We start from the raw sequence: 27,259 nt of genomic DNA on the forward strand, positions 1-27,259 counted from the left end.
AGTTAGTTGAGGTAGCCCAAAAAATTTGTGGAGTACCCCTTTAAACCAACTCTTACCTATAACAGAAAAAACAAAACAAAAAAACTCACGAAAGAGTTGCCTGTAGAAAAACAGCTACGGTTGGAAAAACTGAGTTTCTTTCATTTGTTTCAGGTACACAAACTTTGAAGAGATTTTAGTGTGAATGTTTGTTCCAAGCATTCAAACAGGTTTGGACCTTAACTCCTACAGCGCAACTTGCAGGTTTCTCAAGTTGCTTCAAACTCAGAAGTTGTGCACATTTGTGGAGACTCATAAATTCAATTTAATGACAATATTTTAACTCTTGATCACCTCATCTCATGGAAGCATAAGAAACCTGCCTAGGAAACGGTGCATTCTGGAATGCATTTCTACCAAAGTGATTGGTCTATGTCCTGCTAATCTGGCGTGTTTTCTCAGAAAAGTGGTGCTCTCCACAACAGCAAAGTTTGAACTAATCAAGCTTTTTCATGACAAGCTTTGCATAGTAGCTCTCTTCTCACAAACCTTATTTAGTTTTTCTGGACAGTCACTAAATCAATGATCTACCATCTGCCATACCAAACTCGATTCAAAATGTATTTGTTGAGACTGAAAACAGAGTGTGTCATTTATGGTTCAATTAAACAAAATTTGGAGAAGTTTGCATGCTAAACTACATTAAATATGAACTAAATTTAAAACTGATTGAACAGAGGCTGCTAGTTTCTTTGGGTTCCAACACCAACAAATATGGGACTGCACGAGCAATGCACATGGCCTTTTCCACAAACTTGCATACATAAATGTACTGGCATGTCGTTTGTACATTACAAAAAAACCAAGCCGCCAACAATATGGACAAATAAGGATGGCGAAAGCAAAGAAACATTTTTAAGATAAAACTGGTTGTGCTTTGCAAAAATCAAATACTAGATGGGCATCCTCTGTATGCCCTAGTTTGACTGATCCGATCCAACTTGCACTATTGTGGCCACAAGCTATAATGATTGAGGCTCATTTTTGTTTCTGTGGGTGCTTTGAAGCCTTGCACAGAAATTTAGAAATTCATCATATTGTGTAAACTTCGAGACCGCCAAGAAAAAAAAAAAAAGAAACTGGGTCAAAGAAAAAAAAACAGGAGGCGTGTCAAGCTCAGTTGACTCATTTACTTCCCTTCCTCCTATACCGGGTGTTTCAGCAAAGACTTTAAAATATTAAAAACATACTAATTAGCGGAGATGATTAACTAAAATTTATAAACTTTAAAGTGAAAATAAACATGGTTGCAGTTAGAAACTTGCTTAGCATCATTAAAAACCCTTATATTTTAGGAAGGCTTGAAGCATGTGTGATGCGTGGGGGTGTACTATAGTTTTTACTTGTGCAGCAGGCTCAAGGCTGGCGATGCAAAAGCTTGAGGATTCAACCACTATACCGGGGGAATTTTTTCGGTCTTCGTTAAAACATATCCACGGTGCTGTCGCTAAAGGTCTTCTGGAGGGACACAGCCTTTTTCACGAAATAGATGAAGCAAAGCATGAACTTTTAGAAGCAATGGCCTCCAGACTGACACACGTCTTTCATACACTCTTGCACAAGAAAAGTCTTTTGAGAATACCACCACCAGAACAGTAGGTCTATTAAACCCTAGTTGATTTTTGAACTACAGCTATGCCCCCAAAACACTATGGCCCTCAAGACATGTGCTGTATTTTCCGGGCTATAGTCCGCACCCGGTGTAAAGCCCGCAGGGGCAAATTTGGGGTCAAAAATAAGAGTTTTGCCTTAGATAGTCTGCACGCCGCGCATAGTCCGCATTTGGTGCTTAGTCCACACCCAAATCTTATACACAGTACACCTTGACAAATGTCTGCTTTCTTAGCTCACAAAGAAGCCTGTATACACAGTACACCTTGACAAATGTCTGCTTTCTTAGCTCACAAAGAAGCCTGTATTATACCTAAATCCTCATTTACATACCCTTTCCTTCGCAAGATCCGTCACGTCTGGTCATAATGAACGTGAGAAAAGATGATTGTGCTTTAAGACAAGGACGGAGGAAGAACAGACTCCACAAAGCGCTATCAACTGATTTAATCCAAGAGCCTCGGCAGAGATACACACTGCGTCACCACACCACATCCCAACCAATCCGTGGCCCCGCCACGGACCGCAAGTGCACTTTCTTTTTCTGCCATTTCAGCACTTGTCAACGTTATGAACGACCTTGAAAAATAAAATTTCTGTATAGTCCGCAAGCGTAGATAAGTCCACACAGCCTTAAATTTCAACTTTTAAACATGTATAGTCCATGGACTATAGCCCGGAGAATATGGTACTCTATATTCTAGAGCAAAAAGACTCAACTCAAACTATATGAAAAAAAAAGCCTTATTGGAGTATTTTGCACAATGGACCAAGGATCTCAGTGAGCCCAATGATATGGGTGAAATATTTGATCACATTTATCACGGATAAAAATGCAGATAATTTAAGTGGTGTAGTACCTCCACCGTTAGCTCGTGATATCCAGACATAAAAAAAGGTTGCTTGGCATGCCTGTTTGTTGAATGCTTACCAAGCAGAGGAACGAGGCAATAAGGCTATAATGTGCACAAAAAAAGAAAAGCAATTTATTCATAATTTACTAAATTGACCACGGAAAAGTTTTACAATATTGGCAATACAATTGAACATGGAGGAATGTTTTGCAGCTCCAACAGTGGCACAACTAGAGGCTCAAACATAGGGAAATCGGAGGGTATTTGAAGAGGTGCTTTTCATACATGGTCAGCCTGTAGAAAGCAAAACTGCATTTAGCAAAACTCAACTTCACCTCATCCAGTCATAATAAAGTGCTCAAAGGAGCTTGATGTATTCTCAAACAAAAAGAATTCCCAAGTTAGAAGCTAGTAAGTTCTGTAAAATGATGATCAATAATGGAACAAAAAAAAAAAATGGTGCAGCAGAGGTGCTGCAGTTCAGAGTGGCAACAGCTGATAATGTACACGACCGACAAAACTCCATTATAGAGTTGGCTTTCCTGCCGAGCCAAACAAATAATGGACATGCAGTGAACCACACCGCAAATGTCTAAACATGTATTCCCAACAAGCCACAAGTATTATGCAACATATTTTCCTCCTTTACCCTTCTCATACTTGTTTATGCGACTATCCCGTGCAACTGTTCGCAGTCCCCATACTTTTAAGGCTGCTTACATTGGCGGATTCTCTGATGATCCAGCAGGCAGGAACGGTGTGCGAAGGCTCTGCCACTCATGCTGCACTGGAACTTTGTGCAAATGCTGTCTGACAAACATCGCATCGAAATGGCTTTTTACGCATGCAAGTCCTCGTGTGGTGGTGCAAGTGGGCCTTTGGAGCAAATACTCTTGAACGGACACAACGGTTGAAGGGCTTCTCTTCCATGTGCGTCTTTTTGTGACGGGGCAACACGACGTCCATAACGACTGGTACAGGAGCAGCAGCAGAAATGGCATGTACCCTGTCAAAACTGCACGTTCGGTTGCCGATTTTCCACAATGCCTTGCAGGGAAGTTGGCTCGCTGTTGCTGTCCTCGAGGTCTACACTGCACCAGTTGTCCCAAGAGTGGACGGCACTGTTAAGGAGACTCAACAAACGAGATTGGGAGTTTTAATATTTCCCAACTTCTATTTGCTCCCCCAGGCTTCGAACCCAACGCACCGATATTGCACCATTCGTCTACACGACGGCGCTGTCGGCCTGCGCGAGTTCTGCGGTTGTAAGCAAAACAAAGTAAAATATTGGGGCCAATGACAGAGCTCTCGTATCATGTAATTTACAACACTCTCACCACTTCTTCCAGTTCCCTGAAACTTCAATGGATGAGAGCCACAGCTGTAGTGTATGTCTCTATACTCCGTTTCACCTTACGTCTGACGACAGTGGACGGTAGGAGCGAATTAACACGTGATACGCTTTTGCCCATCATTGTGTCCCCTCTCCAAGTTCACGTAACACTCCCTTGGACTGGCTCAGGTGACCCGTAGTATCTGCTGCGGCTCGTCGCAAGGTGAAACGGAGTATAGAACCTTTTTCCAGGGCATTCATCTCTTCAACACATAAACGGGAGAGCTCACATTGAGTATATACTGGTTAACGCCTTCAACTCGTATCCGCCTGCATGTCTTGTTTACATACCGTGGCTGAAATGCCATTGCATTACAGAGAGCACGAAACAACATCTTTGCCACAGAGGTGGCTTCCTAGATGTACCAGGAACTGCATATGATGCGTGTTCCATAATATTGCTGCTATATTACCTATGCAAGCATATTTAACCGGAATCACGGAGTCGAGTAACAAAATTAGGTAACATTTTGTCTTCCGAGAGGCTTACTGGATGTAGAGTATTACTAAAAGAACTTGTCAAGTCAACAAATTTTGAGAATTGGGATTGTTGTAAAGTTGGGGCTACCAAAGGGCTCTTAAAAAAACCCTGAAAAGGAAAAAAAAAATTTTTTTTTTTAAAGTATTGGACATGTTTGTAAAACACTAAATTTGACAAAAAAAAAAAATTTAGAGCAGTATTGACGGCGCGAGGTGCGATTTAGTCTGTAGCCACCTTCTTTCCACTTGTTTTCTCTCGGCATTATGAGCTCGGGAAGGAGGTGAATCAGCTTTGGCATCACATTGAGGTGGAGAGGGGATATGACCATCTCTTTGAGGTGGAAAGAGTGTATGACCATTCCGTGACGTCGTGGACTTTGCACAGAGAATGTGAAATAAATCTTGCACCGTCAATTAAAAAGATTTTCTTTTTCACGTCAAATTTAGTTTTTGACATGCGTGTCCCAACCAGACTAAAAAAAAACTTTTTTTTTCTTTTCAGGAGTTTTTTAAGACTTGAATTAATAAGGCAAGTCAAAGGAGACTTAAACCTTCCAAATGCCGCTTTCCACTTGTGGAAAATATTTTCTTCGCAAACTTTATGTAAATATATTTCACTAAACTTTTCTTCACAAATCTGAGTTGCTACATAGTGAGCATACAATTCCACTAAAATTGTTAAGATGTCTCAATATACGTTATATTCCCCCAAAAAGTGAGGGTTTTAGATGTACAGAGTTTTGTACCTAGCATTTGAAAGGGTTAAAAACGTAGCATCAGAACATAGCAGATTGGCGACAATAGTTTCTGCTGTGTAGAATGTTATAGCGAGTTGGTATCACTGCTCTCGTGCCTATGCGTGCCCACTCGCAGCATGGAGCGGGTTTGTTTTGGCCGGCACTGCACAGGTGTCTACATTCTTCAAGCTTGTTTCGGCACCATCACTCCATGCATGCAGTGTTGCCAACTCAAAAATTGAAAACTCACAATCGGAATCCCGAAAACTGCTAAAAACCGCTAAATCCAAAACACAACACAAAAATGACTTTTTAACATTTTTTTTTTTAATTCCTGATCGAAGGTATTATAACAGTATAGATCATATCAATGTTATCTGAAAGGAAGCTTTCCTTTTGTTGTGACTAGAAATCTGTCATGCCGCGACACAGTTTGCCCAGGTGATACGAAGCCAAAATTGTGGAGTGAACGCATACGAACATGGCAAGGGACCCTTCAGCAGTGCGTGACTGGTCAGACTTCCTTTCAAATTGTAAAGTCGTCTACCTGCCAGAGGAGAAAGGTGCATGCGGTCGAAGCATGCTTCTTTGTTTCAGCGTGTGCAACCAAATCCACGTGCTGTGCAGATAGTTCCGTTCTGCAATAGCTATACCTGGTTCGTCTGCTATCACCAGGAACCTCTAGTAGGCAGTCTTTAAGTTTGAGGTCTTGTAGCAAGGCTTTTCTAAACTTATGAGCGGACTTCACCCGGCCCATTTCACGAGACAGTCACAAAAGCGTCGAAGAAACATTGGAAATTCATCAAACGTGCGCGCACAAAACAGGGAGGCATGTGCCGATATTCGACGCCTTAATGTTTTGATGTCACAGGCGTTACTCTCACTAACCAGAACATTACTGAGTGTAAACAATGACGACAGTGGCTGATTATGAATACGACAGGTGCATAGTTGACGGTAAATCAATATAAAACCTATATCTCTAAAAGAAATGGCAAGATGCCATAAAACCTGCTAAAAATCCCGCTGCCCGCAAAACAATAATTTATCCTGCTAAACAGAACCAAAAACCGCTAAGTTTAGCGGGAAAACCGCTAAATTGGCAACGCTGCATACATGCCTGCACTCACTGCCCCGAAAAAAATTGAGCTCCGACAAATGCATTTTCGTCTCGTCTCCCTCAGGCAAAAAGTGAGAGCAGACGACGGAAGTTGTGGCCCACGAGATCACTCTCCAGCCGTGTGCAAAAGAAAGTTGAACACAGTTGAACATTTGTCGACAAAGCTCCCCCATTTAAAACCTGCGACGTGTCCTATCAGCATACCTCGAACCTCACTCATGACCGCCTTACTCACCCTCGTCTTCATGGGTGAGGTGAGGGTGAGTGAGTTTCTGAACGAGGAAAATTCATGTGTGAGGACCGTGAGTGCGTGGAGGCGGTGAGTGCGTGAGGGGTGTGAGGGCCATGAGGGCGGTGAGTGGCGTGAGGGCCATGAGTGCCTTTGGGGTATGAGGGCGGTGAGTGCATGAGGGGTGCGAGGGCCGTGAGGGCGGTGAGTGACGTGAGGGCCATGATGAGTGAGAGTGCTTTGAGGGTGGTGAGTGCGTGAGGCCCCCTTCAGAGCAGCAACTTTCTCAGCAATTTTGGTGTTGCAGGCGGGTTGTTCCCTAGTTTTCCCTACATCGACACGAATTGCTGAGATCGGGTCCAGCTCGAAAGAAGGGAGCAACTCTGAGCAATTCAAGAACGTTTGAAGCGGCTGCATCCAATCAGGGACGCAATATTTTCATGTGGTACCTCGTGCCGGTGATGATGACAACAAAAGACTTGGTTCTCATTTGAAATTGATCGTTTTTGGAAATAAACTGTTTCAGAAGATGCATTAGTATTCTCAACAAGATTTAAATGCATAAAAACATGTTTATAGCGTGTAATTGTGTGTCTAAATAGTGCAAGAAAAATATAATTTCATGATGATGATGGCAAATTGTGGCAATTGGTTGCTGCGTGTGAACGCGGGCGGCCCGTGTTGCTGGTGTTGCGACGTCAAGTTTCTGGGCGAAATTGCCCCATCTGAAGCGGGCCTGAGTGGCGTGAGGGCCATGAGTGCATGAGGGGTATGAGTGCGTGAGGGACGTGAGGGCCATAAGTCAGTGAGGGCCATGAGGGAGTGAGGGCGGTGAGTAACGTGAGGGCCATCAGTGCGTGAGGGGTATGAGTGCGTGAAGACCATGAGGGTAATTTTTAGAGCAGTATTGACGGTGCGAGATTTTTTTTAAAAATCTGACCGCAAAGTCAATGACATCATGGAATGGTCATACGCTCTTTCCACCTCAACAAGATCGGTATACATTCTCTCCACCACAATGTGATGGTCAAGCCGATGCACCTCTCCTCCACGAACCTGAAATGCCAAGAAAACAGGTGGAAAGGAGGTGAATGCTGACTAAATCGTGCCTCGCATCACAATATTGCGAACAAATTTTTTTTTTTCACGTAAAATTCATTTTTGACTCAACCACTGTTCTTGCGAAAGCTAAAGGGGCGGTGCAATGGTTCTTTGATTTTGGTCAATTAACTGCGGGAATTAATCTGTGTCACCTATGGAACGAAGAAGAGAAAACTGTGTTTTCTTGCGTGTGCTAGATTTTATTTAAAAAGATGAAACAAATCGAAGGTCAAAGTGCACCTCAACTCTCACGTCATCTTTGGATTGACAACTCTGGGGGACCATCTGGTTTCCCATTGGATTCTCTCTTCAGAACCCCAGCCGCTTCCTCGGTGATTGTCGACTTTCCAAGGATTAGTTTGCCGAAGGTCACGGCGAGTGAGCAACGCAAAAGACTGTTCGCCAAGGGGCTGATAGTCAGTGTAGCAGCAAAAAGGGAGAGGTTTTGTTGACTTCCGTGTGTCCCCCAAAAGATGTTTCACCGTAGTTACCATAACCATAGTTACCGGCTGCAGATCGGCGAACGAATTGCTTCCTCTTTTGCGATTAAGCAGCGGAATAGCAAAATTTTTGGGGGCAAGGTGGTGTGTTTTTTCTCACTTGTGCTGGACACACATTATAAAAAATACAAACTGCAAGTTCTTCTAACATCAAAATCGTTGCACTATTCCTTTAATAGTGGCAGTGACATAAGCGGCATTCGACCGTCTGTAGCAGGCAAAATATTGGAGCAGCCACACACGATTTTGGAGCAGATGCCAACACTTGTTAGCACATTACTCGAAAGTAAAAGCTATTGCATCGCTAAATGAGTTTATCTTCGATAATAATTGAGGGTTTTTCTTTGATTTGGAAGCATATTACTTGTTACCCTTTGTGATAAGAATATACAGGGCACGAAAGAAACACAGAGCCCCCTTTTTAGGAATAAGGCTTTTGTCAGAGTAGGTTCCATTTACAATGGGTATGAAAAAGAATCTACTAAGAAATAAATCGTGCCGCAACACTTATTTTGAGATAAAGTCCCTCCCCCCATCTTTCCTGTAAAATGCCAGCAAGGGCCAGCATATCCCCTAAAACGCCTATTAAAACGCATTTCCCAAATTTTTGTGTACCAACCAAAATCAAGACTCCGATATTATAAACTGCAATAACAGCCGCCCACAAATATGAAGGCCTAAACTTGCGCTTTAAAAGTGACACTGCCCTCTAGCGATGCTGGAACCAGGGTCGAGTCAAAGTTTGCAGCTCTTTCGATTGACTGCTGTGTGTCAACTGCCTTGACTATCATAATCATTCACAGATGGACCCGCATTTTTTTTTTTCTCTTTCTCGACACTGCTTTTTAAAATTGCAGGTCAACCTACAATCGAGACCAAAGGAAGTCAGGTCGACCTGTCGGGCATATCTTTCGAGCCTGTTGCGCTAACCCAGGCCAAAGCCTCCTCTACACTGACCAAGCCTGGCAGATCGCCACGAGAAGCGGCCGCCAAAATTGAAAAGGTAGAGCGGCAGACAACGGAAGAGAGGAAAGCCACGCGACGGGCGTCCCGCTGCGGCGAGACGCCAAAACACGCTTTTCCCGAGCGATGGAATGTCCGCTCGTGCTTCTCGTATTTCTCGGGCTACCGCTTCCCTTCTCGTCTGGTTTGAAAACTATGTTTCGGGTCCTGCAAAAGCTGTGCGCTGACATCCAGGTTCCCCGAGAATTGTTCTGCGCTACCGGATCCTCGCGCTCCAAATCTGCGACCGGGCACTCTATAGGTCCATCGTTGAACTGCCAGGCTTTGCGAGTATAGAGGAGGCTATGCCCAGGGGCTCCTTTACCCAAGCCACTGCTCCAAGCACTCCGGTGCAAAGCGGTGAAGCTCAATGCGCAGGTGAGAGGCGGTTAAGATTGAAGCAGGAGGCGCATGTACCGAGACACACTGTAGCCACAACACGGAAGCACGGCATCGTAAAATGATGTAATCAGGTTTCGTCTTTTCCCAGTAGCCATCATCCCGCTATTTTACAAATTTTTGCTTGGCGACTTTTAGCTCCTGACGTTGCCGATGTCGTTTGGAAATTCAGATGACGGGGCTAGCATGGTTGGCAAACAACCTCTAAAGTTTGTTTTACCTCAAGTCAAAGTGCAGCAGTTGCTACGAGTCAAGGGGGGACCAATCAAAAGGCTTCAAAAGCGCAACATCATGGCATTCATTCTCTTTAAGGGGCAACACTGCTGCTAGAGATTTTTTTATATAACTTGTGGTTCAATTCAAATGGAATTTACATGGCTTATTTGCCATTACAATCCGACTACAAATATATACTTGGTTTTGATGCAACCTAGTTAATTTTGTTAATATTAAAAATTGAATTTGCAAAGATTATGGGAAGGATTAAGACAAATTGAAATACTGAAAAAAGAAAATAAACATATATCAGTGAACTAAGAGGTGTGTGGAATCCAATAAGGTATAAACAAAAGCTCTAGGGTGATTTATAAACTTCTTAGGACACTTTTGAACTTTCCAGTTTCAAAAGGATGCTTAAAAGGCACCTACAAAAAGCCTGATAGCCTATTTAATATATTTGTACCCCTTATGGCATATGTCACACATACAGCTAGCAGAGAAAGAAAAATATGAAGATTAGATATGTGGAAGTGGAGATATGGCTTCCATAAAATAGTAAAGGGTGTAAATAGTTCACTCAGAAATAATATTTAAAAAAATCCACAGATCCATTTTACGGTACTTTGTTTCCAAGACAATACCTCAAGATAAGAGAGACTCATTTAACGAAAATCCTTCAGGACAAAATAAGTGCTTGCCAACCTTCAAAAAACGCAATCTCAAAAATGTGTTTTCTTTGTATATTTTTGCCTCAAAGAGCGGTGTCTCCCCTTAATCGGTCAAACCAATCGGGTACAGTGAATTCCCCGTGAATTCCACTTTTAGTATGCTTGTTTGTGGTTGTGGTATGGTTGAGCCTTCGGCTGTGGTCTGACCCAAGATCAAACAAATTACAGCGAGTAGAGGTGCTGTGACAGCAATTTTGTACAGTTTCTGAATATTAGGGTCACCCAATAATGGAATATTTTGATTGTTTTTGCTTTGTTTCGGCTCATCCGGGTGCAGGTGTGGCACAATTATGAGCAAAATGGGCATTTTGATGCAAAATGTAGCAGACTTTTGGTCATGGTACACTTTGGCACAAATGGTGTAGCAGTTGCATCCTTGTAGTTGCCAATATTATTATAACCTCAGTTGGTGAAGCTTAAGTGTAAAAGAGGTGGTGAACAAGGTATATGTTACCATTCTCAGCGTATGTAAAATTCTCCTTCAGTGAAACTAGGCAACAAGAAAATTGTAACATGTACACGGCAAGCAATTTATTTCTGATCTATTAAATCGACTTTAAATTAATAACTGTCGGACACAAGTAGTGTGTACATGTTTTGCAATGTTAGGAAAACCAATTCAACATGAAGCATGTTCAGTTGCCCCATAAATAACAAAACTAAAATAAAGTTTAAAAAAAAATCAAATGGTTATAGACTTGGTTTTGTCTATACAGGGTCTACATGTAGCAACTTATACATAGCATTGAAGATGCCTTCAGCTAAACCATATTTCACTTCATCAGTTTGTAAGAGATAGGGAACTTGACATATTTCCAAACACGAAATCACAGGTTAAAAACCCAAATTATGTTTGAACAAGAAAGGCACTGGGACAGTGGTGCTACAGCAGTCCGTGGAGTGGCGATCACAAACTATGAATGCTCACAAGTCATGAAACTCAACAATAAAATTTCAAAGCTGCATTTCCTTGTGTCAGCAAATATCCGGCTGCCATGAGAAACACAAGGCCAGTAAAACTGCCAACACACACACCTTCCCGAGGGTTATCACAGGATGGAAACTCGTCACATACGCATATTCTTCCGATGCTGGTTTTAATTGCCTCTACACCTAAACGGCTTCATGAATGGTTTTGTGATGTGCGAAGTTGGAAGGATCTTGAAACATGCTCCCGCACTTGCTGCACCTGTAAGGTGTTTCCCCAGTGTGCATCCTGTTGTGACGCACCAAGTCGGAACTTTGTGGAAATGCCTTCCGGCACACCTCACACCGATATGGCCTTTCACCTGTGTGAGTCTTTATATGACGCTGTAAACCATAATTCCGAGTAAATGCTTTCTGGCAGACGTGACAGTTGAATGGCTTTTCTCCCGTGTGCGTCCTTTCGTGAATGGTGACACAATATGCACGAGAACTGGAATAAGGGCAGAGGCGACATCGGTGCAACCTTTTTTGTTGGGGCCGGCTCTTGACTTGCCGCCTGTCCAACTCGCTTTCCGGAGAAGGGGGCTTGTTGTCGGTGTCACCCAAGTCAATGTGGTTCCGATTGCCCTGCCATTCCGTCTTGCCCTGCACTGTTCGCAAGAGGCAACAGAAGATTTAAGGGAACTCTCATTTTCCCCAACCCCTAGTAGTTTCTTGGGAGTTTAATTTAAAACATGTATATTAGATGGGGGATCAGTGATCAAGTGTGCCAATGCACTGCAGCCCGGAGCACAAGGAACAAAAGTTTGCGTGCAGAACCAAAGGGTTCTGGGTTTAACCCCCACCAGTTCGTTTTTATTCGGATGAGCATCGTACCAGCGTGCAGGCGTGTCATTACTGCACTTATAATATTAGCTTTTATTGCAACCGTTTGTACTGTACATTATCCGACCCACATAAGCATGTGAGTGCTTATATGCACGATGTAAAACTAAGAACTTCAGGCCAGCAGTTGAACTCTACTGGCAAAATGTCTCATCTGCTGCAAATACTGGACACCCATTTGGGCCAACTCACTTCATGCTGTCTAATTATACATATAGCGCAATATGTTTTTTTTTTCCATGTTAGACAAGGGTGGTTAAACCAGCTGACGAGCTGCACATGGCCCTTTGCATGTCCAAGTGTGGTTTGCGACTCCTTGATAAGCGTACCCCCTTCCCGATGAAATTCAGAATCCTTTTATGGTTGATACATTGAATGGTGGTTGTCCAGCCATGGAAACTTTTGCGCAATATTGGGGAGCAATCGAAGTGGAGCTCTCTGAACTCGACGCAGGCACAGGGCTGAAACGGTCCTGTGGTACGAGGGACACTGGTGGCAGGTGTCAGAAGGAAAGTATGCCCAGGTCAGACTTGCAAGACAGAAACCTCCGTTAATATTCAAATGAACATATTACTGTGTGGCTCCAATCTCAACAATGAGGGAGCTAAAATGAAAACAGTGTGTGACCCTGACGGATAGACGCCTAACCGAGCCGTGCACAACTGCACATAATTCTAGCCAAATTTTAAGGTACTTGTTTAATGAGAAAAGACAATAAAAAGACATATTGAGCAATTGCTTTCTAAGAAGAAACTGTCCCCACCAACAAACACAAAAATTTTAAAAAGATTAAAAACTGACACACCTCTTTTTAACTGTAATTCTTCACTTAATTGACAGTGACAGCGCAGGAAAAATCAATCTCACACCAGACACTCAGGAAGACAAGCACACGCGCTGAGTGTCTGGTGTGAGATTGATTTTTCCTGCGCTGTCACCGTCAAGTATGGTTCACCAACTCGCCCAAGCTTCCATCCTATCAAGTTACATCTTCACTTAAAATCTTTGCACATGTCCGTCTGGCCACCCCTGTATTAGATCATCTTAGCAGCGGTTGTGGAGGTGTCACCGCAATCAGCCCAAAAGGAGTAGTGCTGGCATTCCGGAAGGTGGACAATAATTTTACTAGTTCCACGTACCATTATACACTTCCTGACAAATGTAATGAATGCTCTTTGCTGCCAGTGGCCCTTACTCTATTAGACTAAGAGTCACCCCTAAGGCATTGCCTGTTCAAAGGTCAAGGGGAAACCATCGGTGAAGAACATACCGTAAGCTTCTGCAGAAGGTAAAAGGCGTGTAGTACTAAAACTTGGAAAGCTCTTTTACACTTTAGCTTGGTAGCTAATGTAGAAGTGCTTGCAGTTTGAGCCTGCTCATTCCCGATTGCTAATTCACAGCTTATTAATACTGAAAAAATTAAGGGTGCCCCAAAACAGCAAAAACATATACAGTCCAATATAAAAAGTCTATATAAACTCCAATCGAAGAATACTTTTCGTGATGCTTTAACCCTTCCTGACCGACCATGGTAAAAGTAGGGATTTTCAAAGGATTCGTGCAAACGCTTTTGTTAACCTAATTTTCATATGGAGCTATATGATGCATCAAAATGTTGCCAATTAATTGTTTTTTCAAAAAAAATCAAGGTTGGCAAAAAATAAAAAAAATTTTTACATTTTATTTTTTGAAAATAAAATGTATGTGGGGAAGGCGTCTGAACGCCGAAACTTCTACAACTAGTCAGAAACTCAAACTACTTTCAATCTATCCGAGTCAAAAGCAGTTCAACTGTACGTAAGGTAGCAGTCCCATAAGATCACCAAACTGCAACCTGTCTTTTGATTTAAAACACGTTCCATTTCTTTTTGAGGGAGGTGCTCGTGTGACCGGGAGGGAGGCGGGGAGGGGGGGGGTGGTAGGGGGGGGGGGGCCGCGAGCCGCGCATTAACAAGCGAAGGGCCGCATGCAGCTTGCGAGCTGCAGGTTGGCCACCCCTGGTCTATAGGTTTAATTGTTACAAAAACACAACCCCTCCTTCCTCTCAAAGCACAATTAGTATGGCCCAAACTGGAAACCAATACAGAGGCCTTTGACATGACCCGAAAGTACAATGACATGTCGTCCTGAACCTTGACGAAATAAGCAGTAAAATCCCTTCTGTCAATGAACCAAGATTTGAAAGATAACTGTGATGGCATTTTCCCAAAACCATTGACCCTGTGCACTGATCAAACTTAATTGTAAAATACCATCTTTACATTGTTCGATTTTTTTTGGGGGGTGGAAAGGGGAGGGGGGGGGGCATTGGCACATCAAAATTCGGAGTTCATCGGATAAATCCGAATTGACCAAAATTTCACCAGCGGGGGTTTCTTGAACTTTTTCGGGTTTATCCGAAAACACCGAACGCTAGTCATGAGGTCTGCCACTTGGCATGGTCGACGAGTTAAAACCTGGCCATTTTTGGTTGCCCCTCCCCGCAAGGGTTCCATAGGCCGGGAGAGAACGAAAATCCGGTTCGACAGGGCTTGCACACACGCAGCTTGCCACTGAATTTCCGCGAAGCAGCGGTTCTTTCAAGTGCATATCAACGTCATGACATTCGGTATATTCCTAATGTTTTGGTGCGTTTTCAAGCAAAAAGTTGGGTGTCTGTGTGGTATGGTCAGAACATTGTTGACATTAATCCTTTATTGATGAATGTTGCCTACACGCATCAAACCATGTAATAATATTTTTTAAATGTTTTGGTTTTCTCACATTTTTTTTGTTTAATCTAGTAGTCTGGCAGCAGTCTTGAAGATCCCCTCCAGCCCAAGGTCTCAACCCTGTCCCCCAGGTGTTAGGTGAGGCCTACAATAATGTTCGACCAGAGGAAAATTGTTGACTCCCTTACACCGGGGGAGGAGGTGGGGGGTGATATTTTTAGTTTTTTTGCCCAATCTGCCAATGGTCTGCCCAGCGATCATCTTTATGGCGCGGTGAGAGTTAGAGAAACACATTGGTTTGAAAGAAGAAGTCAGGTTTCTGTTATTGTTTTTAGCCTAGATGGCGCAAGCTACCGCCCGTTATAAAGGCTACAGCCGTTATCATCTATCCATCCATCCATCCATACAGCGTCATCTAGTAAAAAATATATGCATAGTTAAAAAAAAAAAGTTTGGCGAGCAAATACGCGGCGGCAAAGAATGGCAGAAAATATGGGTGTTTTTCTCTTGCCGCTAATATTTTATGATATTATTGACATTTTATAGTAATCCATAGAGGTTACGCAAGGAAGCCCCCTTCCGACTTTTGCCTGCTGCTGCCTACATGCAACAAGGCTATAATTTGACAGTTAATTTTTTTATTTCAGCTCTGTTCTTTTATTTGATCTTGTTAAACATAATTATCTTAAAAAATAAATGTTTTAAGCAATTTTTTTATATCCCATCATTAAAGAATTAAGCAATAAAAAATGCTAGAATTTTATTACAGAAGCCTTTAAATTTCAAATGCAAACTAACTCCGTGACTAAGTATTCCTCACAGGTGGTAATTTTTAAGGTACAAAGTCAAATGTCCTCTGCACGACTACCTGTCTGCAGGTCACATCAATACAGTCGGTCTCCGCAATAGAATTTTCTGTGACGTGCCAAATTTGAACTACTTCCAAACGAAGCCTTACAGAGGCTACACTTGAATGGTTTTTCCTCTGTGTGGATCCTTTCGTGGTCTATCAAGTAGGAGTTCCGTGCAAATGTCTTCGTGCAAGTCTGGCACCTGAATGGCTTTTCACCCGTGTGAATCCTCTCGTGATGGAGCAGGTGGCTCCTCTGTATGAATGCCTTGTGGCAGAAGCGGCAGCGGAAAGGCCTTTCTCCAGTGTGTGTCCTTTCGTGACGCGTGACGTCGTATTTGCTGAAGAAGGAGGAATCGCAGAAGCGGCACTTGTACTCGCCCTCCCGTCGTTGCTGCGTCTCCCTCTGCAACCCGCCTGACCTATCTTCTGAAAAATCCTCGCTTTCGGTGCCTTCGTAGCCGAAACTCTCCCCTTCGTCCTTGATGGCTCCCATGGCAGGACCTGCCGGGAAGATGTGTCAAATCAGATTGAGCCAGCTCCGATTTGCTGCCCGAAGTAGCATGAAGGCCACAACAGTGCCAAAGTTTGCCCGAGATATCAACAGTGCAGTTGTGGCAGATACCTTTCGACTTAAGAACCACCAATTGAAGGCATAGCGATGCACACATATTTTGATGAAATATGTAGTGACATCAATAAAAACAGGCAGTCTTTGACACTTTCTGAGCCAAAAAAAACTGCAACACACAGGCATTGCCTGCCCACTGGCAAGTGAATGACTTAATAATGTGCGAGCATAAAAGTGAATTTAATGGACATAACTTTATAACATGGTGTTGTACACCCATCTAGCATAGGTGCTATACATGGAAATATCCATTCACTGATACGCTTGGGAATATCCTATCCTGCCTTGAGAGTAGTAAGTCATTATGTTAATAAGGAAGCCAATGCCAAATCATACCATTCAAAAAATAATGTACAACTTCAAAGAAGTCGGAGTACAGAGATCTTCACACGATAACGCATTTAGCGCCTTTAGCAAGAGGATGCCACAACGACGCACACAAATTAACACACTATTCGCTGAACATCACGAACACAATATTAGCAGTGCACCACACGCACCCACATGCATGCACTGTGGCCCCTACCCTAGTAACAAACATCTGTGAGAATGCCCCAAAGTTTCTCCTATCACCAAAACCACACCCTGCCAATAACACACCAGGGAGCTGGAAGGAATGGGTCACCCCCTACAGGCAACAAACCACTTTGGCCACTCTAAAAATGCTTCTCTCCCTCTCCTTCAAACCTATCTCTGGAAAGAGGCATCTGATTAAGTCCAAAGTGACATTTTTATCTGAATGAAGCCAATGCGATGCAGTTTTGTTGATACAGTTGCATTTGCTCTGTTTCGTATTCAACGTCCGAACTTGAGGCCCGACAGAGTAGGCTTAGCTGCACCAAATCGTATGGTTCATTTGGGACTTCATGCGGCGAAAAACTCGTTTGGTGAATTTTGGTGTCAGAGTCCGGACGTTGAGTACTCTTCTCTGATATTGTCTCAGTCAAGTGCTTGAACCCGGTCGGTCGGTAAAGTTTGTTATCACAGAGCTGCAGTAAAATACTGTCACTTGCATTTGTAACATTGTCTTCCTCTCTCATTTGAAGGAGGGAACTGATTGAGGTCCTTTCCCAAACCCAACATGCCAAATTGCAAAGCTATTAAAATAGTGCAAACAGGGACACTTCTAAACGTTTGTGCTTGTAAAATGCTGGTGGTGGCAAGGCCTTGATCGATGTAGGGATGAGGCATGTTCTGGTCTTTTCTTGAGACAAGGCTTCAACCTGCAAGATATACATGATGGTGAACATTCAAAAGCAGTTCCTGCAAAAAATGCACGAGCGACTTCAGTGCAGCAGTGCAACACGATATAATTCACACTTAGTAGGCTAATTTTCATATAAAACTAAATTGATTGCATAGAAACACTGACAATAATAGTGACATCTAACTACAATACCTAACTGGAAACCTTTTACATAGCATACTGAATTGGTCAAATGAATGCTTAAATTTCTGGATATTAAGATTTTTAATAAATCCTGGAATAGATCACACAGAACATTAAGACTTTTAAGAATTGAACATTTTTTTAAAAGAAATCTTAAATAGAAGACATGTAAAACTTTCCACATAAAACTTTTAAGAAAGTTTGTATTTTTTCAAAAATATGTTCTAAAGCTTGTTGAATGAGTGGCTTGCACACCTTTTGATTTCTACGGATGCTCTCAAATAACATTTAAACACCAATCTGGATACAAGCATCTTAGCATTCACCTACTTTGGAATTAAGTAACCAGTAAAGAATGTCAACATATAAGGACCCTTAAAAGCAACACTGGCAACACAAACATGACACCTTTCACAAATGCACCATACTTAAACGAAAACGTAGCTGAACTTGTAAAAGTTGTTCCCAAGTTTTCACTTGTCTGCTTCTAAGCTAATTTTAATTCAACTATAATTATGGACTGTGCACTCAAACATTTCTATGCCTATATCGGAATGGCAAGTAAATGACTTATTTGACATCTAGAGTGATATATTGACACCTAGATGCTCAGTAATACCTAATCAAGCAGTTATAAATCTTCTTGATATATGCAAATATTCATTCTTAAATGTTGAATTTGAGACAACTAAACAGACATTCATGAATTATGAATGCAGGCTGTCAAGACATCTCTGCCCAACATATACTCTTGCATAATTGCTATGGTTTCGAAACTTTTCCTGCAACATAGATATCAACATTTACCAAGTTTCCTATTCTTTTTAAATAGACCATGAACACACACATGCACCATTTTGCTTTGAAAGCGAGCTTTCTTTTTAAGTATACGACAGCAATAATTCTGTTTTTCTAAGTTTTGATTGTGGCAGGTTAGTCCCCATAAGTGCGCTTCTCAGCGAGCACTTAGCAGCACCCGTACATTGCGGAGAAGCGACACCCGTGGAAACGAGCCCTGTGGATGTTGCTTCTCCGCAGCGCACCGGTGGTTGGTATGAAGGACATTCAACTGGGCCAATCCACACTTCGAAAAATATGAATATTGCAGTTCATCTAGAGGCGGATATCGAATAGCATATTGTTTGAATCTACCATTGGAAAATTTGTATTTTCGAACCCTAACATTTATATCCCCCCCCCCCCCCCCCCCCATCATAAGCTACTCAGTAAAACAAACTACTTCCAGTGCAAGACTTCTATTTGAGCCAAAGAATCTTTCACACTCCAGTTTCGAACAGTACACAAACGCAACCATTACAACTGTGCCACACTGGTTCGATCGACATAAATGCAATGGTAGCAAAGAATATGTGAGCTGACCATCTTAGACTGAGGTAAAAAGGGGCAGTCGGTTTCTTGCAAGAACCTGAGCCTGGGTGACAGTGGTTATTTTTATTCAATGTTTTCACATTGCTGAAAACAAAAGCACTGTGCAGAGGATGAAATCAAAATCAAATCAAATTTGGGGGTTTCACGTCCCAACCCAACAAGAGGCATCAGGCAAGCTTCAGCGGAGGACCGGGTATTAATTTCAACCTTTTGACGCGCAACAGAAATGTTGGTTACACGGCGCAATCTCTCAAATAAGTGTTTGTCTGATTGTGTGCGCCTTGGCATGGTTCGAACCCGCCACCTGGGCGTCACTAGGCCGGCGCTTTGCCTCAGAGCCACCGAGGCAACCTGTGCAAAGAATGTGTGCCACTTAAGTTTGACACACTCAACTATCCACACGACTCTCTTCAAAGCAGGAATGTACCGGTTGCCATATTTTCTTTTTGGACACTCTTCCGGGGCCGACCTACGAGTTTTAGAAAAGGAGCGCATAGAGAAAAGACAGTCGGTTATAGAGAGAAAGCACATTATTAACTTTAATGCCACAGCACATACTGCAGATTAAAATAGGCACTAAAGGCCAATTTAGCAAAACAGAAAAAGTACATAACTAAAAACAAAATCAAGCACACAAATGCAATTACAATTAGTTAATCCAACCACAATTCTTTGAACGCTGAACTTTAAATTGGATGATTGGGTTTACATGTAAATTTTGCTCTCATGCAAGCCATCTACATAGGTATGTGCCTCCATAACAAATATAAGACAAATACATAACTAAAGGGAACTCAACCTAACTCATATACTCATGGTGATCACTTGGGCTCTTGCTTAGGCAGGTGTCTGGATTAGAGTAAAGCATCAACCACTTAAGAAGCCCTGTCTCTGTTTAATGATCCTTTAAATTTATTCAATGCATAGCTCACTCTTTAAATGAAGGGAGAATGAGTTTTCAATGAACATTTTTCACTTGATGCAAGTGGGTGAGTAATTCCAGTATCTGAGGTTCAATACCAATCTTTAACAACAAAGCCTCGACTGTAAGCTTCTGCCAAGCGGAGCACAGTCATTATATAGCAGAGGTTTCATTACTGCAAACGTTGGCAAATTTGCTTTAGCTTCAATTTAATGTCAGCATGTGCTGTAACGCACATGCCACCATTTATTGTAACATACTTGCAAAGTATCTAACTGTTCCAGCACTACAGATTCTGTGATGGCCAATCTGTTGCAGTTTACAATAGCAGTACATCATGATTCCATATATAATGCAATATAGACTGGTAGATCTTATATTTGCGTTGATACACTTCCAAGAGATTCAGTGCAGATTGCATCACCATGGTCAGAAGTAACGATGAGCAGGTCTTATCTCTGTCCCCACAGAGGAGCTATGAAACCTGGCACTTCAGCAACTGCTCAATTATTGCAGGACCACTGCAACAGTCTGTGATAAATGTAAGTGTAGCAGTGTCATTAAAGATGTCACTGTACCAGTAAGGATCAACAGAATATAATACACCACTTGAGTAAAAAATAGCTACAGAAATAGGATCCAAAACAAACCCTCTACAAATTGTAAAAAAAAAAAGTTATTGTAGGACAGTTGCATTGCACCACCGTAAAATCCTGTAAGGGCACCCTCGCTAAGATCCCCTATTTCTCGTGACAAATGAGTTTGCGTGGATTCCTGTGTTTTTGCTTGTCATCTGCGCGCACAATATCGGTAGCTGTGACATGAAAGTTTGTAGCAAGTTCCCACGTTTTTCGCTTGCGATCTTTGCAAGTGAGATTGGCTTTCATGGCACGCAAGTTTGTAGTCGGTTTCTGCATGTTTATCGCACTGTGAAACATGAATCTGTTGCATCCACGGTGTGCAGTATCCTTTACCACGATACAGGAGTTTGTGGCGAATTCTCACGTGTCTATAACATTGTGAAATGCAAATCTGCTCTGTCCACAATCTATGGTATCAGTTCCAGTGTCCCGTGATTTGTAGCAAGTGCCCCTGTGTGTATCATCAATTTTTTTTTTAAGTTTTGCTGTCTCATTTTAAGTGATCTGTTTTCACCGTTTTTCTCGTCATTTTGGGTGGGCACCCTTACGTGGAGGTAAGTGGTTTCCTGAAGTAGGCCAAGAGTCGGTGATGCTCGTTTTGGTTAAACTGGTTGCATTGCTGTAAATAATGAAACTGTATCAAGAATGCCTGTTGCTGAGAGTTAAGCCTGCTAATGGGGCAAACCTTGTCTCCTGGGCAGCAGCGTCATTTGCCAGGTTGCCTTCAGGACAGTTTTGGAGGGAGTTGGCCTGCAAGGTTTTCAGAGGGTGAAGAGATAAAATGTGGTTCCTTCCACAAGGTACACTAAGCAGACAATTGCCTGTAATATAACTTACCATGGCACAAACCAAAAATGCCTGCACAGGCAAGTTTTGGCAAAAAAAACTACAACAGAAGCGCTAAAAAAAAAAAAAAAAGGACCTACAAGTTACACTATTAAGAGCACTAGTACAGCAGTATCTGCTGTATTAATGCTAATCTCCAAAGGAATGGGAAAAAGAACATATAGCTTTACACAAGTGGGTTTTGAGTGGAAGGAGTTACTTTTTTCCCTGCTTTGAAACTGCACAAGTTACCAGGATCTTTGGCAGCTAAAATTCAAACTAATTGGAGTGTTTCGCTCTTTAAGATGTCAAGTTTTGCTGGACAACATCTGACCCACTAACATTTCCTTAATTGTCTTATTACACAGGTTGAACAATTGACGTTTTATCATCTAGATTCAGGTTGGTATTTGAGATTCCACAACCAGTAACCATTTAAATATCTTTTTAGACATGCCTCCGACAGGGTTGCATATTTACTTCACATTGTGTTTGCTTCATGTAACGCATATCAGAAACTATAATTATTGTTACACATTTTTGAAAAACCGGAAACAAACATGTCACGGAAACAAATATTTCTGTTTGCTATTACAGTATTTCCTCTTCAATACAGAAATCTCCATTCCCCCCAAAAAATGTCCATAATGTTAGTCAATCATAATTATCGATCGATGCCAAGATCACAAATAATAAACAATGAAGGTGGTATGTAGTTTTATGTTTATAATTCGCAACTGTGATAGAGAAAGAAGGGCAAGTGATTCAGGCTGGCAACCCCTGAAAATTTTAACCATTGTCAGCACTGTCAGTGCCCAGGTCTTATCTGACAAGAGTGGAGCTCTGGGTGAATTCTGTAACCGAAAAACTTCACCAATCCTTACAAAAAAAAAATATATATATATATATATATATATAGTACATATATATATATAGGGTGGTTCAAATCACCAGGCTCGATCTAAAATGGACCGTAAAAATCGACGCCTGCATGTAGCCATCTAAACTTTTCGTCAAAGGTGTATTTCAGAAGCCGGTTTTTCCTTGTGAAATTGCAGAGCATAGTTCTCTTTTAGTAAAAAAATAGAGCCAAGAAACTTGCCAGGGTCTACGGCGGGCGGTGACCCAGACGACGAAATTCAGTAGCGGGCTGTGTTTGCCGTTCGTATTTACAGACGGCGTCGGGAGCAGCGTCTGAAGGTGCAGCCGACCAGCGAAAGATAGCAGACGACACGCAGACGAAATCCTTTGGCAGCAAAAGTGCCGCCGTTATGCAGAAAATTTTTTTTTTTAATTGAAGTTTTGCTTTTATTGTTTGCATTCATTTTTTAACCGAAGGTACATTTCAGAAAGATTATATTCATTTTAATAAACCACGGCGGTCGCGAGCCGTCACGATTATGAGGTAGCGCCATCTATCAATACGAACGCCAAACACAACCCGCTACTGGACCCGTTGTCTGCGTTGCTGCCCGAGGTAGACCCTGGCAAGTTTCTTGGCCTTATTTTTTACAGAAAGAGAACTACGATTTGCAATTTTACAAGAAAAAACCGACTTGTGAAATACACCTTTGACGAAAAATTTAGATGGCTACGTGCAGGCGTCGATTTTTAGGGTCTATTTTAGATCGAGCCTGGTGACTTGAGCCACTATTCGCCTCGAGATCGAACCGTGTTGCCACCGTGCGGCCGAAATTGGAAATGCGCGAAAGTGGGGATACCGCCGTGCGTCGTCTGTTACGGGCGCACGCTCAGAAACATGGATCTCGACGACGCAAGTTGTTTCAGGCTCAGCTTGAGATTCCTTATTAAATATTTTATGTTTTTGTAGCCGTTTCTTCTTACTAAAGGTTTCCAATGCATAGAAATTCAGCAAAGCGATTATTATTAAGTCGGGAGCTTCCATAATCTTAGTGTGTTGGTTTGTATACAATCGCTGGTCCCACATATTTTTGTTATCTTGCACAAACCGTGGCTTTCATAAAGCATTGAATGTTGAGTGGGTCTTAGGTTTGATTAGAATATTAACCAAACTGATCGCTATCCTTTAATAGACTAATCAATCAATAAATCCCTATGTTGATTTTTCGCCGGTCATATTGCGTGAAATACATTAAAACTACACATTTTTTTATTGGTTTTACTATGTCATGAATGGCATATTGCATTACCCATTCTAAACTTCACGCTGCGAGTCCTACATAAATAAGAACACGGGGCCTTTTAAAATTAAGTATTTTTTAAGTTATTTCTTTAACAGTATAATCACCCTCGGTAAAATGACAAGCACGTTGAAGTGGTTTACCGTGCAAGCCTGTGTCACAAAAGAAATAAAGACGTCAAAAATATTAAAGCAGGCATTTTTTACTCCCTTGTTAACTTTCTCCAGCACAAGGCTCCAATTAACCGGCAAAAAAATATGCAACTAAAGCATTACTTGAATAATCTGAAAGTTAATCGATGAACTGCCCAGTCCCAATATACGTTAGGTGAGGGCGGAGGCTGATGGGAGTCTCGTGAGGGTCGCTAGCCCCCATCAGTAAAAGTGTATCACTGCGGCCGATGTTGTCTGTGTCGTGGTGCGCGTCGTTTGTTGTGGTTGCAGAGTCTACTGTGTTTGAATACAAGATTAGTAGCCAGACAAGCGGGTGAACCCACACTGCCGAGAAAAGCATTTAATAACAGTAACATCGCTGCTTTTCTCAGTTACACTCGTTTATTACAGTCACGGCAGATATATTAGAACAGTTTGTTTCACTTGTTTTAGTTGTCCTGCCAACCGTGCAGTTTGCAGATCTTAACTAGAAGAGACACACTCTCCTCATCGCAAAGCAGTAGATTAGTTCAGACTCCAAAAATCTTATCCACACTATGGCCCAGTAAAAGGGCAGAGGAACTCAATAGCATGGTAATTTTCAATACAGCGCTAACTTATCTCCATTTACCTAGCTTTTGCAGTAATATTTATATTACTGCAAAAGCTAGAAGTTAAAAAAAAAAAAGCACAGAAGCTGCGATTTCACAGCCCACAGTACCAGTATTATGTTATCTGGGTTGGAATTTGTTTTTCTTTTTAATTCCCACATTGATGAACCAATACATCCATTTTAAAAGAAACAAATATTTAACATAAATATTCCAGTTCAGCCGGAGACAAGCATCAGTCGTGGTGATCCATGCTTTCCAACGTCTGCCTAGAGCAGACGACGCACCCACAGAAGCGATTATATAAATTTAGGCTGCACGCTGGCAACACAATTCGATCTTCACTGAAGCAACGAACAGTACCGCATCCTTTTCCGCTAGAATTGTTTTCCTACCGATAGTATGCGACAAAATAAACGCAAGAATCTACGCCGTCTCGAGTAGAGGTGTCGCGAACCGGCCGAGGTTCGAGTTCGACCAGGTTCGACTTTTTCGAACTTTTAGTGGAAAATTCGACGAACCTTGTATTGAGGTTGGACTCGTGTGCGCATGCGCCACAGGCTGGCCAGATGGCTTCGGATTGGATGGTGATGGCTGAGGAATGAATTAAGGGCAGCGCTGATTGTTTATTTCAGTTAATACAGTACAAAAAATTCAGTTATTAACTTCTTCAGTGATTAGAATTGGCTCCTGTTTATAAAATAAAAAAAAAATATTTTGCATAAAATTTGTTTTTTCAAACCTAGACATGTTTGCATTAAGGCCTGGCCACACTATCCACAAAGTCGAACCGGTCGAATCTGGTGAAAAGTTTGAAGGTTCGTCGAACCGGTTCGATTCAGTCGAACCCCGAAAGTTCGACCTAAAAATCTGGTTCGACAAAAGTTTGCGACACCCCTAGTCTCGAGCGCGAACGTGGAGAGCATATCGGGTGGCCATTCTCCTATCCCCGCTTTGATGATGATGATAGCGCGACCATAGCACCACCTCTAGGTCGATCTCGAGGCCAATATATATATACATTTTTTTTTTCTTTTTTCTTTTTTTTTTTTTTGCGTTTGTGGTTTACCTTTACAAAGACCATAATAAAATAAACAAGAACACGTATATGCCCTTTTCGTTCCCAAACTAGCTGTTCATAGTCCGTACTCCGGGTTTCTCTATTTAACGTAAAGGGCAACTCCGCTTCATTTTTGGTTTTTAAAAAACAATGCAGTCCTCTTCAGTATCGCCTAGGAAGACCACACGTCAAATATTACGACGCAGTTCTGTCTAAATGTTTCTTAAACGGTCCGGCAAACTTTGCAACTCGCCAAGTTGCCGAAATCGGCTGACTCGAGAGGGCGAATTCAGGCGCAACCAACAGCGCAGTCAAGGCTACGGCATGGGCGGAGCCAACATTGAGCTAAACGTCATCATCATGGTCCCCTTTTGCTTGTTTTTATTTCTCCGATCGAGCGTAGCGCATGACGTCAGCAACGTTGCCTCTCGGCGCTCAGCGGTGTCCACGTGATTGGCGTACGCGCAGCGCGCTTCTTGGGAGCAGACCAACCGCCCGCCGTGGTCCCGCCGTTACCGCCGTCTCACCGTTTGTGATTATTGCCTCTCGGAGTTTCGTCCACACTATGGACACCACGTGCGCAGAGTCGCAGACTTATGCCGCAGTTGTGCAGACATCGTCGAATGCCGTAGACATTAAAACGTGGCAAAGAGTGCGGTGCATACGACACTCGCGCCTGCTGCACGCAGCACGCCCGCCCCCATACCGCCTGTCGTTGGGCCGAGGATCACGTGACATCTCGTACCACGTGATGGCCATGTACTTGGCGGCCCGAGGCCAATGTTGCCGGACGGAGCCGAAGTTTCGGTTTCGATTTCCGCTCGTGTTAAAAATAGATTTAAAAATATATATCCCATTTTTCGCGAAGCAAACGACGTAGTGTCTTTTACTAGGGCTTTTTTATTCGAAATCACTCATTATCCCGAAATCTTCGGAATTGAGCGGAGTTGCCCTGTAACGAGTTAGAATTGTAAGGGGACGCATCAGTCCACAAAAATATGGCCTAGATCGCGGCGTGACCAAAACGATCGACCAAATTAAGGAAAAATTACTGTATTGCGTTTTTAAATCGCGAATACGGATATTCTCGCGCCATAGTTGCATCTGAGTCTACGAAAATATTTAGTGCCCGGCGATAGCCTTTAACATTGAAAAAGCACTATGTAACGTAGATGCTGCGCGCATTCTTAATTTTGTTTTTGTTCGCATAGCAACGATTGTTTAAGGTGACAGTGTAAATTGTTTTTCGTTGTCATGCGAATGACAATAAATGCGTCAACGAGGGCGAAAAATGCTGCATCTGTTTCGATTCTCTGGAAAACGCCGACGACAAGTAACGGACTGTCCATTGCTGGACACAAGGTAGGCACGCAGAACTTACAATTCTTTGCAATTGCAAGTGGCATGGCACGCGCGAACCGTAAATTCCTTCCGCGGGAGTGGCAGCGACGGTACTGTGGTAGGGAGCAGCGGCAGGGCAAGACCACGACCAAATAAATCCGGTCGTGGGCACAGGACAGACAGGACACCGGCGGAGGGACTGCGCCATGTTGGATTTTGAGCGGTTTCGTCTTCGCAAACGGCTAGGAAGCCGCTCAACATAGCTCGACGGCGTCAAACTGGTCAAACGTTGTCATTAAAACGTTAGCATTCCATTTTATGAACATCTGTTTTGCTTTTTATTTTAGTTT

General features: G+C 42.5%; 1 protein-coding gene across 1 annotated transcript; it reads right to left on the reverse strand.

Moving 5' to 3' along the window:
- Nucleotides 1-2,453: 2,453 nt before the first annotated feature.
- On the reverse strand, nucleotides 2,454-27,130 carry LOC8037706. The gene is made up of 6 exons (XM_040499608.2): nucleotides 26,950-27,130; nucleotides 21,444-21,508; nucleotides 21,307-21,377; nucleotides 16,167-16,289; nucleotides 11,863-11,989; nucleotides 2,454-3,590 (listed from the first exon to the last, which is right to left on the reverse strand). The coding sequence occupies exons 1-6, from the start codon at nucleotides 27,115-27,117 to the stop codon at nucleotides 3,221-3,223; spliced, it is 924 nt and encodes a 307-aa protein (XP_040355542.2). The 5' UTR covers nucleotides 27,118-27,130; the 3' UTR covers nucleotides 2,454-3,220.
- Nucleotides 27,131-27,259: the final 129 nt, after the last annotated feature.

This window comes from Ixodes scapularis, unplaced genomic scaffold (genome assembly GCF_016920785.2).
Source record: "Ixodes scapularis isolate PalLabHiFi unplaced genomic scaffold, ASM1692078v2 PGA_scaffold4__175_contigs__length_147842914, whole genome shotgun sequence".
Taxonomy (NCBI): Eukaryota; Metazoa; Arthropoda; class Arachnida; order Ixodida; family Ixodidae; genus Ixodes; species Ixodes scapularis.